Source organism: Mobula hypostoma, chromosome X1 (assembly GCF_963921235.1).
Source record: "Mobula hypostoma chromosome X1, sMobHyp1.1, whole genome shotgun sequence".
Lineage (NCBI taxonomy): Eukaryota > Metazoa > Chordata > Chondrichthyes > Myliobatiformes > Myliobatidae > Mobula > Mobula hypostoma.
This window is the reverse complement of record NC_086128.1, coordinates 46527762-46541662: the sequence shown is the minus strand read 5'-3', so window position 1 is coordinate 46541662 and position 13901 is coordinate 46527762. Positions and strand designations below refer to the sequence as shown.

The window sequence follows — 13901 nt, the reverse complement described above, 5'->3', positions numbered from 1 at the left end:
TCAATTATTTTTAAATAAAAAGCTACTTTGTTGCTCCCAGATCTTGCAAATAATATATTTTAAATTACTTCTCTCTTCTAACTTCATGCTAGTTATATCATAAGTCACCTGAAGTTCTTCTATCTTTGATAGGTAATATTGGCGTAGGCCTGTCCCTCCTTTTCCTTCTTCCACATCCATCTAAAATCAAAGTATATACATATTAGCGAAAGCTTTGGAAATAAAAATATATGCAACAGCAAGAAAGATTCCACAAGATACTGTTAGACGTGAGGGTGCTCCAAAAAAGATTTCAGAGTTCTTTATATTAAAGCATAGATTAAATATATTCCTGGGATTTGCAAGCCTGATTGAAATTACATGCACTTTATTAAAACAATTCAAAAGCATTTTGCACAGAGTAAACAAAAACTTTTGCTTTCTAGACTAAATAGCACAGACTACTTTGGCATAGAACTTTTATTGACAGGAATTCAAACTAAGTGCAAAAAAGCTACAAATGTGCACATTCATCTCGCAGCTCTGTCCAATATTTAAACAGAGCTAATATTACAAAAAAAGAATTTCAGTTCTGCCTTCAAACTTCAGACAACAAAGGCAGAATAGTAGCAATTCCTTGAAGGAAAAACTGAAAGACCAACTATGTTCCTGTATCTGTTTCTACTTTTCTTCCTAATCATTAGCGTCTTCTTTCAAACATCAAATCTGGGCTTAATCAGTCTCTGAGCTGTTCTAAATCAAAAAGTGCAAAGTTCAAAACTTATTGTGTGCACATTTTAAAAAACTGCAGAGGAAAGTTTGAACAAGGTCCCTAACTAATAACGTACTCTTAGAAGTATGATTAATTGCAAAGAGTATGATCAATTGCAATATAAATATAGTTCAAAATTCCCAAAGATCTAACATTCAGATCACTACAGCATCAGCTTCCCGTCTTCCAATTACAACTCAAGATTGAATTTGAAGGACCGCTAATTGCACTGATATTGAATGACTACCATCCTCAGTTTTCCAAGTTAATAATGAAAACAGCACACCTTCAGGGAATTGAAAGTACATAATTAATTGCCACAATATGTGTGGAACAGGCTCATTCCAATCCAACAATAAAAGCCATATTCTAGGATTGATGAACTACATAGAAAAGATAATCCATTAAGGGCAAAAGGGTAATAAAGGGAAATCTTACCCTCATGGTGCTGGAGACTGATGAATATCCAGGAAAACAATTTTCTACACAATTACAGATATATCAAGTCAGCAAAATAATATCTGGAAATAAGAAAGGAAAAAATAATTGTTACTGACTTTCACCATTACAATCACATCACTAAAGAAAGAAAATCGGAACATAAATATGACAGCACAATCAAATGCACAGAGCCTAATGTGTGAAAATGAAGGACCCAGCTCAGACAGCACTGAATGGCTCTGTGGAGCTTTCAGAGGCATTTTTCTGTGTTAAACGGTGCTGTATGAACTGAAATAGCTTTAGCTACAACTAAATACATAAAATAGTTATCCCTGCCATTGAGCTTAAATGTGCATGGGCCAAAATGGATAATTAGTTTTAATTTGCAGCTAAATCCCACAATGCCGCTTAACCACAAAAGACAGTACACAGGTGGAATACAAAACGGCTTTACAAGTCATGAGAGAATGACTTTTCCTCCTCTACACCATCCATCTAATGGATTGCATCAAATTTAAACACCCGCCTCAAGATGTATTTAATTGCATTCAGGTGCTGATATTCTTTATCCCCAGGCAGTCAGTATCCAACAAAATACGACTAACATTCTGAAATAACCTTCAGAAACTGTGCTAGGAATTCTGTGGAACTGTCAAAAACTGTAGCAAGTTCCTGCAGACCATTAGCTTAGAACATGGAATTCAAAAACTATGGGTAATAAAACAGATCAACCCATCCAGCAGCAGAATTATCAATTCACATAATTCCTCAAAGCACTGATAAATGTATATTACTTTATATTAGATCCAGTGCAATACATTCATCTAAGTCAATAAGTGCATAGTTAAGAGGAAAGTCAATGGTTATCAGAATAAATCAGGTAATAATCCAAATAGATAATATTATTCAAACCAAAGCTTAATTATATCTCCATGGAAAATTTTCAAAACAGTTCTCCCAATAGCTCCATATCAAAGTTCAAAGTAAAATTATCAAAGTACATAAGTCACCATACACAACCATGAGATTCATTTTCTTACAGGTATACAGTAAATCCAAAAAAACGCAACAGAATCAATGAAAAACTGCACCCAACAGGATGGAAAATATAAACAATGTGCAAGACAACAAACTGCAAATACAAAAGAAAAACAAAACAATAAATGAATAAGCAAGTATCGAGAACATGAGATGAAGAGTCCTTGAAAGTGAGTCCATAGTTTGTGAGAACAGTTCAGTGATGGGGTGAGAGAAGTTATCACCTCTGGTTCAAGAGTTTGGTGGTTGAGAGGTAATAACTATTTCTGAATCTAGTGGTGTGGGTTTTAGATCTATCACTTGGGATAATTTTCAATGGGTCAAGGTTCTACACACTAAGAGACAGGAGATTCAATTGCTGCGATACTGAAACAGGCAATTTCAGCTTTAGCCAGGTTATTTCAGCAGATTGTCATACGGCTCTTAAGGCAAATTAGTCAGTTCATAGTTTAAGAATCTAACATTGTTCACTGACCAAGCTACCTTTTAAATACTGGACAGAAACAAGGACTGCAATGATAAACTCTAACAAAAGCATATTCAAGAAAGAATTAAGAAAAATAAATCTGACACTGTACAGATGAGCTGTTAATGAATATGACTATTAATGTATATGACTATACTGGTCCAAAACAAACTATTCCATCTGTTTATCAGCCCACTAGTTTGGGAAATTTCAGACAAATTTCCATTTGAATTAGTGACTGACCAGATTATTAGTTCCCAGAAACTGTTTCAGATATTCTTGCTAGAATATTTGCTATACTGAGGATGCACAAACAAAATGGACTGTGTTACAGTTCTAAAGGCTACTGTAAAACCATGCTACTTCTGGAGCTACTACAAAAAGTAATAACGTCTGGACAATATTACGAGGAAGTTAACTCAGAAAGAACATAATCAGGGAATGGATGTTATTTCACCAGTATCTTTCTTGGTATAATTACCTTGAAGGGATTTATTAACAAAATGATTCACAGATTATCAATGTAATTTAAGGAAAGCCATATACCATTCTTTAATTAATTCGTTTTTGGGGATCTAACCATCAGTGGCATGGTTAGCATTTGTTGCCCATCTCCAGTTATCCTCAAGAAGGAAGTGGTAAGCCGCTATGAGCTGCTGTAATCCACCTGAAGATATTCCCACAATGCTGCTGACATTGGAACTCCAAGAATTAGATCACCAATAAAGGAACAGTGACACACATCAAAGTTGCTGGTGAACGCAGCAGGCCAAGCAGCATCTATAGGAAGAGGTACAGTCGACGTTTCAGGCCGAGACCCTTCATCAGGACTGAATAAAGGAACAGTGATAGTTTTCCATACTAAGAGAGTGGGAAACTAGAGGTGCCCGCTGAGGCTGTTGCCCACTTGCCTTGTACTTGATAGTTTGAGAGGAGTAGTTAGGCGTGCAACTGCAATGCAATTTGTTGATGGTACGCATTGTTCATTATGGTCAATGGAATAGCAATCAAACAGATCCTTGGACAACCTCGAAACTTGCTGGGAGTTGCACTCAGTTAGGCAAACAGCAAACTTTCCATCTTAGTCTTTACTTGTGCCACACATAGAATGTAAAACAGTAGAGGATCAGGCCCTTCAGCCCACAATGTTGTGCCGATCCAATTAGATTAGTAATTAAATAGCCAATTTAACTTAATCCCCTCTGTCTTCACAATGTCCATATCTTTACATTTTCCTCACATTCATGTGCCTATCTAGAGGTCTCTAATGTATCTGCATCTACCACTACTCCAGGCATCCACCACTACCAAGCAAAAATATTGCCCCTCACATCTCCTTTGAAATTACCCCCCCTCCCACACCTTAAATGCATGTCCTCTGGTATTATACATTTCAACCCTGGGAAAAAGATATTGACTGTCCAATCCATCTATGCCTCTCATAATCTTATAAACTTCTTTCAGATCTCCACTTAGCCTCTGCCACACTAGAGAAAACAACCCAAACAGCAGAAATCCCAGTACAGATCCCTGCAGATCCCCACTGATCACAGACCTCCAGCGAGAGTAAGTCCCTTTGACCACAACTGTCCTTCTACGGGTAAGCTAGTCCTGAATCCAAACAGCCATTCACCATGGATCCCATGCATCCTAACCTTCCGGAAAGATGAAGAAAATGCTTTGGCAAGTCACTTGGCATAGGCTAACCAAGTGATGTTTCTAGTCATTGGTGATCCCCTAGGCTATTGATAGTGGGATTCCCAACAACAGTAATATTGCTGAATGGTGTGTGTGAAAGGTGGTCATTGACTGGCATGATTATGGTGATTTTTTTCTTATTGCTCAAGTCTTTCACAGGGCCTGGCCACCTTACTTATAACCATATTTTACCACGTCTGGCAAAATACGGTTACAAATGTCACATTGTCAACACTCATATTCTGGGCCATGTTTCTATAGAGAATGGAGATTTTCTTAGAAAGTTCCTCCTTCAGTTTGTAGATTAATTGTTCACTGCTATTCACAACCAGACTATATGGCAGTGTATGGTGGAACAGACATTAAGTTGTCATTCAAGCAGTGTAAAGTTTGAACTCTTAACCTAGAGTCACAAGATCAAATCCTGGGAAATTTAAATTCAAATAATTAAATACATAAACCTAGAAAGGGACAGGCTTTGTAGTGGTAATCATGAAAGTACTGAATTAAACTAAAAATCCATTTGGTTCACTAATGTCCTCCATTGAAATCTGCCACCCTTTTCTCATTTGACAACTGAAACTCCAGCCACCAAATTTGACACTCATCTCCAGGGGCACTAGGGAATGGGCAATAAGTGCTGGGATAATCTATGATGTCCACATCCCACAACTTAATGAAAGCAAGAACACAACATTTTGTTTTGGTTTATCAACACTGCTTACTATGAATGTATTCCAACATCGCAGTTTCACTAAGTTGACTTCTCATTTTTTTTGTTAAGGTATCTCTGATGCAGTTCCCCATCTGCCCTTGGCACTGGTCATTGAACTATTATTCCATAAGAGCATAAGACATAAGAGCAAAATTAGGCCATTCAAGTCATTGAGTCTACTCCATCATTGCATCATGGCTGATCCATTTCTCTTTCAACCCCATTCTCCTGCCTTCTCCCCATAACCTTTCACACCCTGACTAATCAAGAACTATCAACCTCCACCTTAAATGCATCCAGTGACAAGGGAACAAGGGAAGTAACAATTCCAGTTCCCCTCCACCACCACCCTCCTGCTTCTGACAGAACTGGCCCTCACTGTTAATTTCTCCTTTGGCTCCTCCCACTTTCTCCAAACTCATTCTCCAACACATCATTCTCTGCAACGGGATCCTACCACCAAACACATCTTTATCTTCCCCGACTTCCTGCTTTCCGCAGCGATTGCTCCCTCCATGATTTGGTTGCCCATTCATCACTCAGCACTAATCTCCCTCCTAGTACATATCCCTACAAGCAAAAGAAATGCTACATCTGCCCATTCACCTCCATTTAAGGCCTCAAATAGTCCTTCTAGTGAGGTAGCAGGTCGTCAACTGTATCTGGTGCTTCTGATGCAGTGTTCTCTACATTGGTGAGACCTGACATAGATTGAGGGACCGCTTTGTCGAGCATCTCCACTCTATCCACCGAAAGCCGAATATCCCACAGACAACCATTTTAATTGCTATCCCCATTCCAACATGTCAGTCCACAGCCTCCTCTTCTGCCAGGATGAGGCCACTCTCAGGGTGGAGGAGCAACATCTCACATTCCATCCGAGTCATCTCCAACCTGATAGCATGAATATTGATTTCGCCTTCTGATAATTTTTCTCCTCTCCTATTCTTCTATTCTATTCCTCACTCTGGCTTCTTACCTTTTCTCCTCACCTGCCTATCAAATCCACCCCCCCCCCCCGCCGGGTGCACTTCTTTCCCTTTCTCCTAGGTCCACTCCGATCAGATACTTTCTTCTCCAGCCTTTTGTCTTTTCAACCCATCACCTCCCAGCTTCTGACTTCATTCCCCCTCCCCCACCCACCTGGCTTCACCTATCACCTTTTAGTTTGTCATTCTTCCTCTGCCCCCACCTTCTTATTCTGGCATTTCCCCCCTTGCGTTCCAGTCCTGTTAAAGGGTTTTGGCCCAAAATGTCAACAGTTTATTCATTTCTATAGATGCTTCCTTACCTGCTGAGCTCTTCCAGCATTTTGTGTGTGTTGCTCTGGATTTCGAGCATCTGCAGAATCTCTTGTGTTTATGAAGTAACAATTGTCATGAATACAAAACTCTCGAGCTGTCCTTTATTGCATGCTAAAGTGACAGACGAAATCCAGTTTCTTTAGCAAAGTAACAACCAAATTCTCTTGACAAGTCTACCATTGGACTAATATTTCCACTGAGTATATTCAATTTTTTCCCTTTCTATTTGTTTCCTTTTGCCAAAGTCATCTGGTTATCTTAATTTTCCTCTAGGCTCTGCTCTGTTCTTAATCCAAAAGGCTTTGCACCATATTCAATGTTTTGCTGTTATGTTGGTACAATTTTAACACTTGATCTTTATTTACTGTATACATGGTATAGTGCCCAAACAATACAGTACAGCTAGATTGGATATGGAGACAATGCTTCCCATAGTGGGTGAATTTAGAACCAGAAGGCAGAGTCTCAGAACAGAGGGATGCCCATTTAGAACAGAGATGAGAAGGAATTTCTTTCGTCAGAGGGTGGAATTCATTGCCACAGATGGCTGGGGAGGTCAAGTCATTGCGTATATTTAAAGCAGAGGTTGATAGGTTCTTGATTAGTAAGGGTGTCAAAGGTTATGGGGAGAAGGCAGGAGATTGGAGTTGAGAAAGATAATGAATCAGCCATGATGGAATGGCAGCGCAGACTTGACTAATGGCCGCAATAAAATTAATCTCAGGATCCTATATGGTGACAGATTATACACATTGACAATGTATTTACTTTGAAGTTCAGACTGAAGAAAAAGTGGTGATATAATGGTCAGCACTCTGCAAGGTAGCAGTGTATTCATAGGAAACTTGATTTCATGGCTGAATATAATGGATCCAAATTCCACCAATGAATATGTTCCCACAGTGGGGACACTGGAGGCAGTACCATTGAAAATTCTACTCGAGACTACAGCAACCCAATCATTTTCTCATTGTATATCAGTGTCACCTCAGTATTGGATTATATACAAGTTTAACTAGCTCTAGCTCAGTTTGCCAATCCCAAATCCTCAGGCACACTTGTGGACATCCACAGACACAACATTATGCACCCAAAGCAGGTGGCCCATCATGAAAAGCAAAAAGATATTAAACGAGAAATTGGTACATTATTGTGACATGTATCGCGATGCCGTGGAAAACTTTGCTATTCATACAGACTATTTCATTTCAACACTGAACAGTAAACTGTGCATTAGTTATATCACAAGAAAGCGGTGATAAGAGAACGAATACAAAAAAAGATTTTCAAGGGTCCTGGAGTTTAGCGACGAGGAAGAGTTAATTGTACTGGCGTTCCTTGTAGCATAAATTACAAAACTAAACAGATCAGGTAGGAGAAATTATAAACTTCAAGGAATTAACATTTGTGACAGCGTAAAGAGAGATTAGAGCGGCCCTGGTCGGCAGTTGAGCCCGGGGACCAACCCATTTATTTGGTTCTGCTGCAACCCGGTATCCACATCGTAGGCCTTCGCCTACAGCCGATTACATCGGCCAGGGTCTACAAGAGCCCGTCACAACCCACCACTCGATGTAAGGCCTAGTCATCCGGGCCTCGGGCTCCAAGTGCAAGTCATGGCCAGCGAAACCCTGTCGGCAAATACACGCCCGACTTCCTCCGTTCCGTTTTCCCTCTTCCCCTTCCCTTACTTCCATCCCCCACACCTCCGCTCTCCCCACCCTCCGTTCCCAACCTCCGATATTTTCCTCCCGATCCATTCCCGGATTCATAAACAGCACCATCAACTCACCAAACCGGCAGCACAGCCCAGCGTGCGTCTTAAAGCGAGGCCGGCCCAAGTGGGGGTGCGTCTTAAAGCGAGGCCGGCCCAAGTGGTGCGTCTTAAAGCGAGACCTGCCCGACCCTCACGTCTTAAAGCGAATCAATAAGACGAATTAGTGGGGAACTCAGCGGCTCAGATAACGTCTGTGGAAAGAAATGGAAAGTTGATGTTTCAGGTCAAGGCCCTCCATAGACCAAAAGAATAGGGGGAGATAGTATAAAGAGTGAGGGGAGTGGTGAAGCAATAGGTCGATTCAGGTGATGATGAGCTGATTGGTAGATGGAGTAAAGTAGAAGATGGAAGGGTGAAAGTCACAGCAGCGGCTGGATGGTGATTAGTGGAGACACCAAAGAGCTGCCGGTGATGGAATCTGATAAGAAAGGAAGGTGAAGAGTGGAACCATATAAGGTAGGTGATTTGGCATACAGGATCAGTGGGATGAGGCATAGGGGATGCGGGATGGGAGGAAGGGTGTGTGTGAACCTGGGTAGATCAGAAGAGAGAAAAGGGAAAAAGACATAAAGCAGTTTACCTCAAATTAGAAAATGCAATGTTAATGCTGTTCAATTGTACATCACACAGGCAGAATATGATAACTAGCCTAGTTGTACATCTCAAAGTGAGACTTGTTTATGACACAGGTCCTCTCCAGCTGATAAATTCCACTCTTGTGTACACTTCATAAACACAGATGAGTATTTGTGAGTTGTTGTGGAGCTCCAGGCAGCTTCTTCCAGGTGGGAATAGAATGTAACATTTCCATGTGCTTTGTTTGTTCTTCACCAGTAGTGTTCAGCAGGGACCTGTTCTGGGACTCCTGCTGTTTATAATTTTTATAAATAATTTGGGTGGGGAAGTGGAAGGGTGGATGAGTAAATTTGCAGATGACACAAAGATTGGTGGTGTTGTGTGGAAGGTTGTTATAGGGTACAAAGGGACAATGATAAGATGCAGACCTGGACAGAGAAGTGGCAGAGATTGAGTTTAGTCTGAAAAAGTGTGCAGTGATACATTTTAGAAAGTCAAACTTGAAGGCAGAGATAGCAGGACTCTTAGTAGTGTGGAGAAACAGAGGGATCTTGGGGTACACGTCCATAGATCCCTCAAGGTTACCACAAAAATTGATAAGATCATAAGACATAAGAGCAGAATTAGGTCATTTAGCCCATCAAGTGTACTCTACCATTCCATCCTGACTGATTTATCATCCCCCTCAACCCCATTCTCCTGCCTTCTCCCCATATCCTTTGACACCCTGACTAATCAAGAACCTATCAACCTCCACTTTAAATATACCCATGACTTGCCCTTAACAGGCATTGAATTTCACAGATTCACCACCCTCTGATTAAAGTAATTCTTCCTCATCTCTGTTCTAAGGGGATGTCCTTCTATTCTTAGGCTGTTCCCTCTGGTCCTAGACTCCCCCTCTATAGGAAACATCCTCTCCAAATCCACACTATTAAGGCCTTTAAATATTCGATAGGTTTCAATGAGATCATCCCTCCTTCTAAACTCCAGCAAATACAGGCTTAGAGCCACCAAACGATCTTCATATGTTAACTCTTTCGTTCCCAGCATCATTCTCATGATCCTCCTCTGGATCTTCTATAATGCAGAACACATAACTTTAAGATAAGGGGCCCAAAACTGTTCACAATATTCCAAGTGTGGTCTGACCAATGCCTTATAAAGTCTTTCAACTTTTGATAGAGGTTAAGGCCACATATGGTGTGCTGGCCTTCATTAGTGAGGGGACTGAGTTCAAGAGCCACAAGGTAATGTTGCAGTTCTATAAAACTCTGGTTAGACCACATGTGGAGTATTGTGTTCTGCTCTGGTCATCTACTTATAGAAGATATGTGAAAACATTAGAGAGGGTGCAAGGGTGCACAGGAGTTTTACCAGGATGCAGCCTGGATTAGACAGCATGCCTTATGAGGAATGGTTGAGTGAGCTAGGGCTTTTCTCTTTGAAGTGGAGGAGGATGAGATTTGACTTGATGAGAGGATATTAGAGAAAAGGATAGGGAGGATGTCAGAGGTAGTGTTTTCACCACAGAGTGGTGGGTGCGTGGAATACGCTGCCAGGGGCAGTGGTAAACATTAGGGACATTTAAAGGACTCTTCGATAGACACGTGGATGAAATAAAAAATAGAGGAGATGTGGGAGGGAAGCACTAGATTGATCTTGGAATAGGTTGAAAGGTCGGCACAAAATTGTGCAGTGAAGGAACTGTACTGTGCTGTACTGTTCTATGTTCATTCAAATCACTCATTCATTGAGACAGTGAGGCTGGCTGTCAGCCATTTCTTCCTACATCTGCTTGTCCTCCTATCAACAGTGGTTTCTACGATCAACTCCCAGACATTTTTTGTTCCTTTCTAATGTACAAGGAGTTTAGGTTGCAAACAGTTCTCACAAGCTGGACCCTGTTGACCAAGATGTCCCATTTGCCAACATTTGTCTCATAACCTAAAACTTTACAATTTATGTAACTATACAAGTGCCTCAAACACTTACTCTGGCAGCTTATTCTACATTAAGACCAAGAGGATAACTAGGGAGTAGATAGGACCACACAACAACAAAGGAGGGAATATGTGCTTGGAGACAGAGGATGTGGGCAAAATCCTAAATGAGTTCTTTGAACCAGCATTTACCTAGGAGGACGTAGAGGATAGGGAGATCAGTGTGGAGCATCCCAATTTGCTTGGGCATTTCAAGATAAAGGAGATTGTGTGGGGTCATGTAAAGAATATTAAGATGAATAAGTCCCCAGGTTACTTTGAGAAGCAAGAGAGGAGATTGCTGGGGCCTTGACCAATATCTTTGTGTCCTCGCTAGCCACGGGTGAGGGCCAGGAGGACTGGTAAGTAGAATCTGAATCTGAATCAGAATCAGTTTTATTATCACTGATACATTTTGTGAAATTTGTTGCTTTTGTGGTGACTGTATAGTGCAAGACAAAAATTACTATTAAGTTAAAATAAAAACTACAATAAATAGTGCAAAAGAGAAATAATGAGATAGTCCCTATGGACCATTCAGAAATCTGATGGCAGGGTTAAAGGAAAGCATCCAGTCCAGACAGAGTACCTGGCTGAGTATTAAAGACCTGTGCTGACCAACTAGCTGGTGTATTCACAGATATCTTCAACCTCCCACTCCAGCAATGTGCGTTACCCAAATGCTTCAAGCAGGTTTCAATCATACCAGTGCCCAAGAAGAGCATGGTAGACTGCCTCAATGACTATCGCCCAGTCATGAAGTGTTTTGAGAGGCTGGTGTTGAAGCATATCAGCTCCTGTCTGAGTGATGACTTGGATCCGCTCCAATTTACCAACCAAAGCAACACGACTACAGCAGATGTTATCTTGTTGGCTCTTCTCACAACCCTGGAACATCTGGACAGTAAAGGTGTAAACATTAGGATGCTTTTTACCGATGACAGCTTAGTATTTAAACCCCATCATCCCTCAAAGCTCATCCGTAAACTCCAAGACGTGGGCCTCAACACCCCCTTGTGCAATTGGATCCTGGATTTCTTCACTTGCAGACTCCAGTCAGTTCAGATTGGTAAAAACATCTCCTCCACAATCTCCATCAGCACAGGAGCACTGCAGAGATGTGTCCTTAGCCCCCTGCTCTACTCGCTCCACACCTATGAATGTGTGGCCAAGTTTGCTGATGACACCACTATTGTGGGCTGTATCTGCATACAGGAGGGAGATTGAAAACTTGGCTGAGTGGTGTAATAATAACAACCTCTCACTCAATGTCAATAAGAGCAAGGAACTGATTGTAGATTTCAGGAGAAGGAAACCAGAGGTCCATGAGTCAGCAATCAGAGGGTCAGTAACTTTAAATTCCTGGTTGTCCCAATCTCAGAAGACCTGTCCTGAAATCATTATGTAAATATAGTTGTGAAGAAAGCATGCCAGTGCCTCTAATTCCTCAGGAGACTGCTGAGGTTCAACATGTCATCAAAATCCTTGGCAAACCTCTACAGATGTGTGGTGGAAAGTATGCTGACTGATGCATTAAGGCTTGATATGGGAACACCAAACTTTGAGTGGAAAATCCTACAAAAGGTAGTGAATTTGGCCCAGTACATCATGGGTAAAACCCCCCCTCAACCATTGAGAACATCTACATGAAAAGTCGCCATAGAAAAGGAGCATCCATCAAAGATCCTCACCACCCAGGCCATGCTCTTTTCTCACTGCTGCCATCAGGTAGAAGGTACAAGTACCTCAGGACTAGCACCACCAGGTTTAAGAATAGTTACTACCCCTCAATCATCTTATACAAAAGGGGATAGCTGCACTCACTTAAGGACTCTTGTCTTGTTATTTCATTCTCATTATTTATATCTGCATTTGCAGTTTGTTGTCCATTGATCCTGTTTATAGGTATGCCCGCAGAAAAAGAATTTCATTGTTGTATGTGGTGACATGTATGTACTCTGATAATAAACTTTAATTTGAACTTTGAAGAAACTGTTCTTAAAACATTGAGTGGAGGCTCCTGTACCTCCTCCCTGACCATAGAAATAGAGGGCATGTCCCAGATGGTGAGGGTCTTTAATGATGGATGCCACCATTTTATTCACTGCCTTTTGAAGATGTCCTGGATGGTGGGAGGCTTGTGCCTGTGATGGATCTGGCTGAGTTTACAACCTTCTGCAGCCTCATGCGATCCCGTGCGTTGGAGCTTCCATACCAGGCTGTGATGCAACCAGTCAGAATAGTCTCCACAGTACACCTGTAGAAATTTGTTAGAGTCTTTGGTAACATACCAAATCTCCTCAATCCTAACGAAGTAATGTAGATCCATTATTCAAGGGAAACAGGGATAATCCTGGAAATAATAGATCAGTGAATTTTACATCAGTGGTATGGAAGTCACTGGAAAAGATTCTTGGGGAGAGGATTTATGAACAAATGGAAAACCATGGTCTAGTTAGGAATAGTCAGTCTAGCTTTATACAAGGCAAGTCGCATCTTATTAACCTGAGTTTTTCACAGAAGTGACAATGGTAATTGATGAAGGTAAAGCTCTGAATGCCAGCTACCTGGATTTTAGTAAGGCTTTGGACAAGGTCTCTCATGGGAGGCTCATCCAAAGGAGCATCATGCATGGGATCCACAGTGAATCAGCTGTTTAGATTTATAATTGGTTTACCCACTTAAGACAGAGGGTAATGGTATTCTGGCTGGGAGGTTCCACAAAGATCCATACTGGGACCTTACCTGTTTGCAATATCTACATACAGTATAAATGACCTGGAAGAAAAGATAGATGAGAGAGAATCTGCAGATGCTGGAAATCCAAACAATGCACACAAAATGCTGGAGGAACTCAGCAGGCCATGCAGCATCTATGGAAAAAGTGAACAATCAATGTTTCGAGCCGAGACCCTTATTTTAATGGGTGGCTACCATTTTAATTCAACTGCCCATTCCGACACGCCAGTCCATAGCCTCCTCTACTACCGCAATGAGGTCACACTCTGGTTAGAGGAGCAACATCTTGTATTCCACCTGGGTAGCCTCCAACCTGAAGATCAATTTATTCAACTTCCAATACTGGCCACTCTCCCTCTTCCCCCCACCCCCCCACTTCACATATCCCCATTCCCCTCTCTTATCTCCCTCTGG

General features: G+C 41.3%; 1 protein-coding gene across 3 annotated transcripts in view; it reads right to left on the bottom strand.

The window, feature by feature from the left end:
* The window catches only part of psmc5 (proteasome 26S subunit, ATPase 5), a 37836-nt gene extending 29556 nt beyond the window's left edge, over positions 1–8280 (bottom strand). Inside the window, exons 1-3 of one of the 3 annotated variants that reach the window (XM_063037562.1) lie at positions 8206–8280; positions 1190–1272; positions 109–180 (exon numbers count right to left, since the gene is read on the bottom strand). In XM_063037562.1, the coding sequence (XP_062893632.1) occupies positions 109–180; positions 1190–1195 (78 nt within the window). In that variant the 5' untranslated portion in view covers positions 1196–1272; positions 8206–8280. Of the gene's footprint in view, positions 1–108; positions 181–1189; positions 1273–7979; positions 8035–8148 lie in introns of those variants that run through there. The other 2 variants (XM_063037563.1, XM_063037564.1) reach the window with 2 other exon arrangements.
* Positions 8281–13901: the final 5621 nt, after the last annotated feature.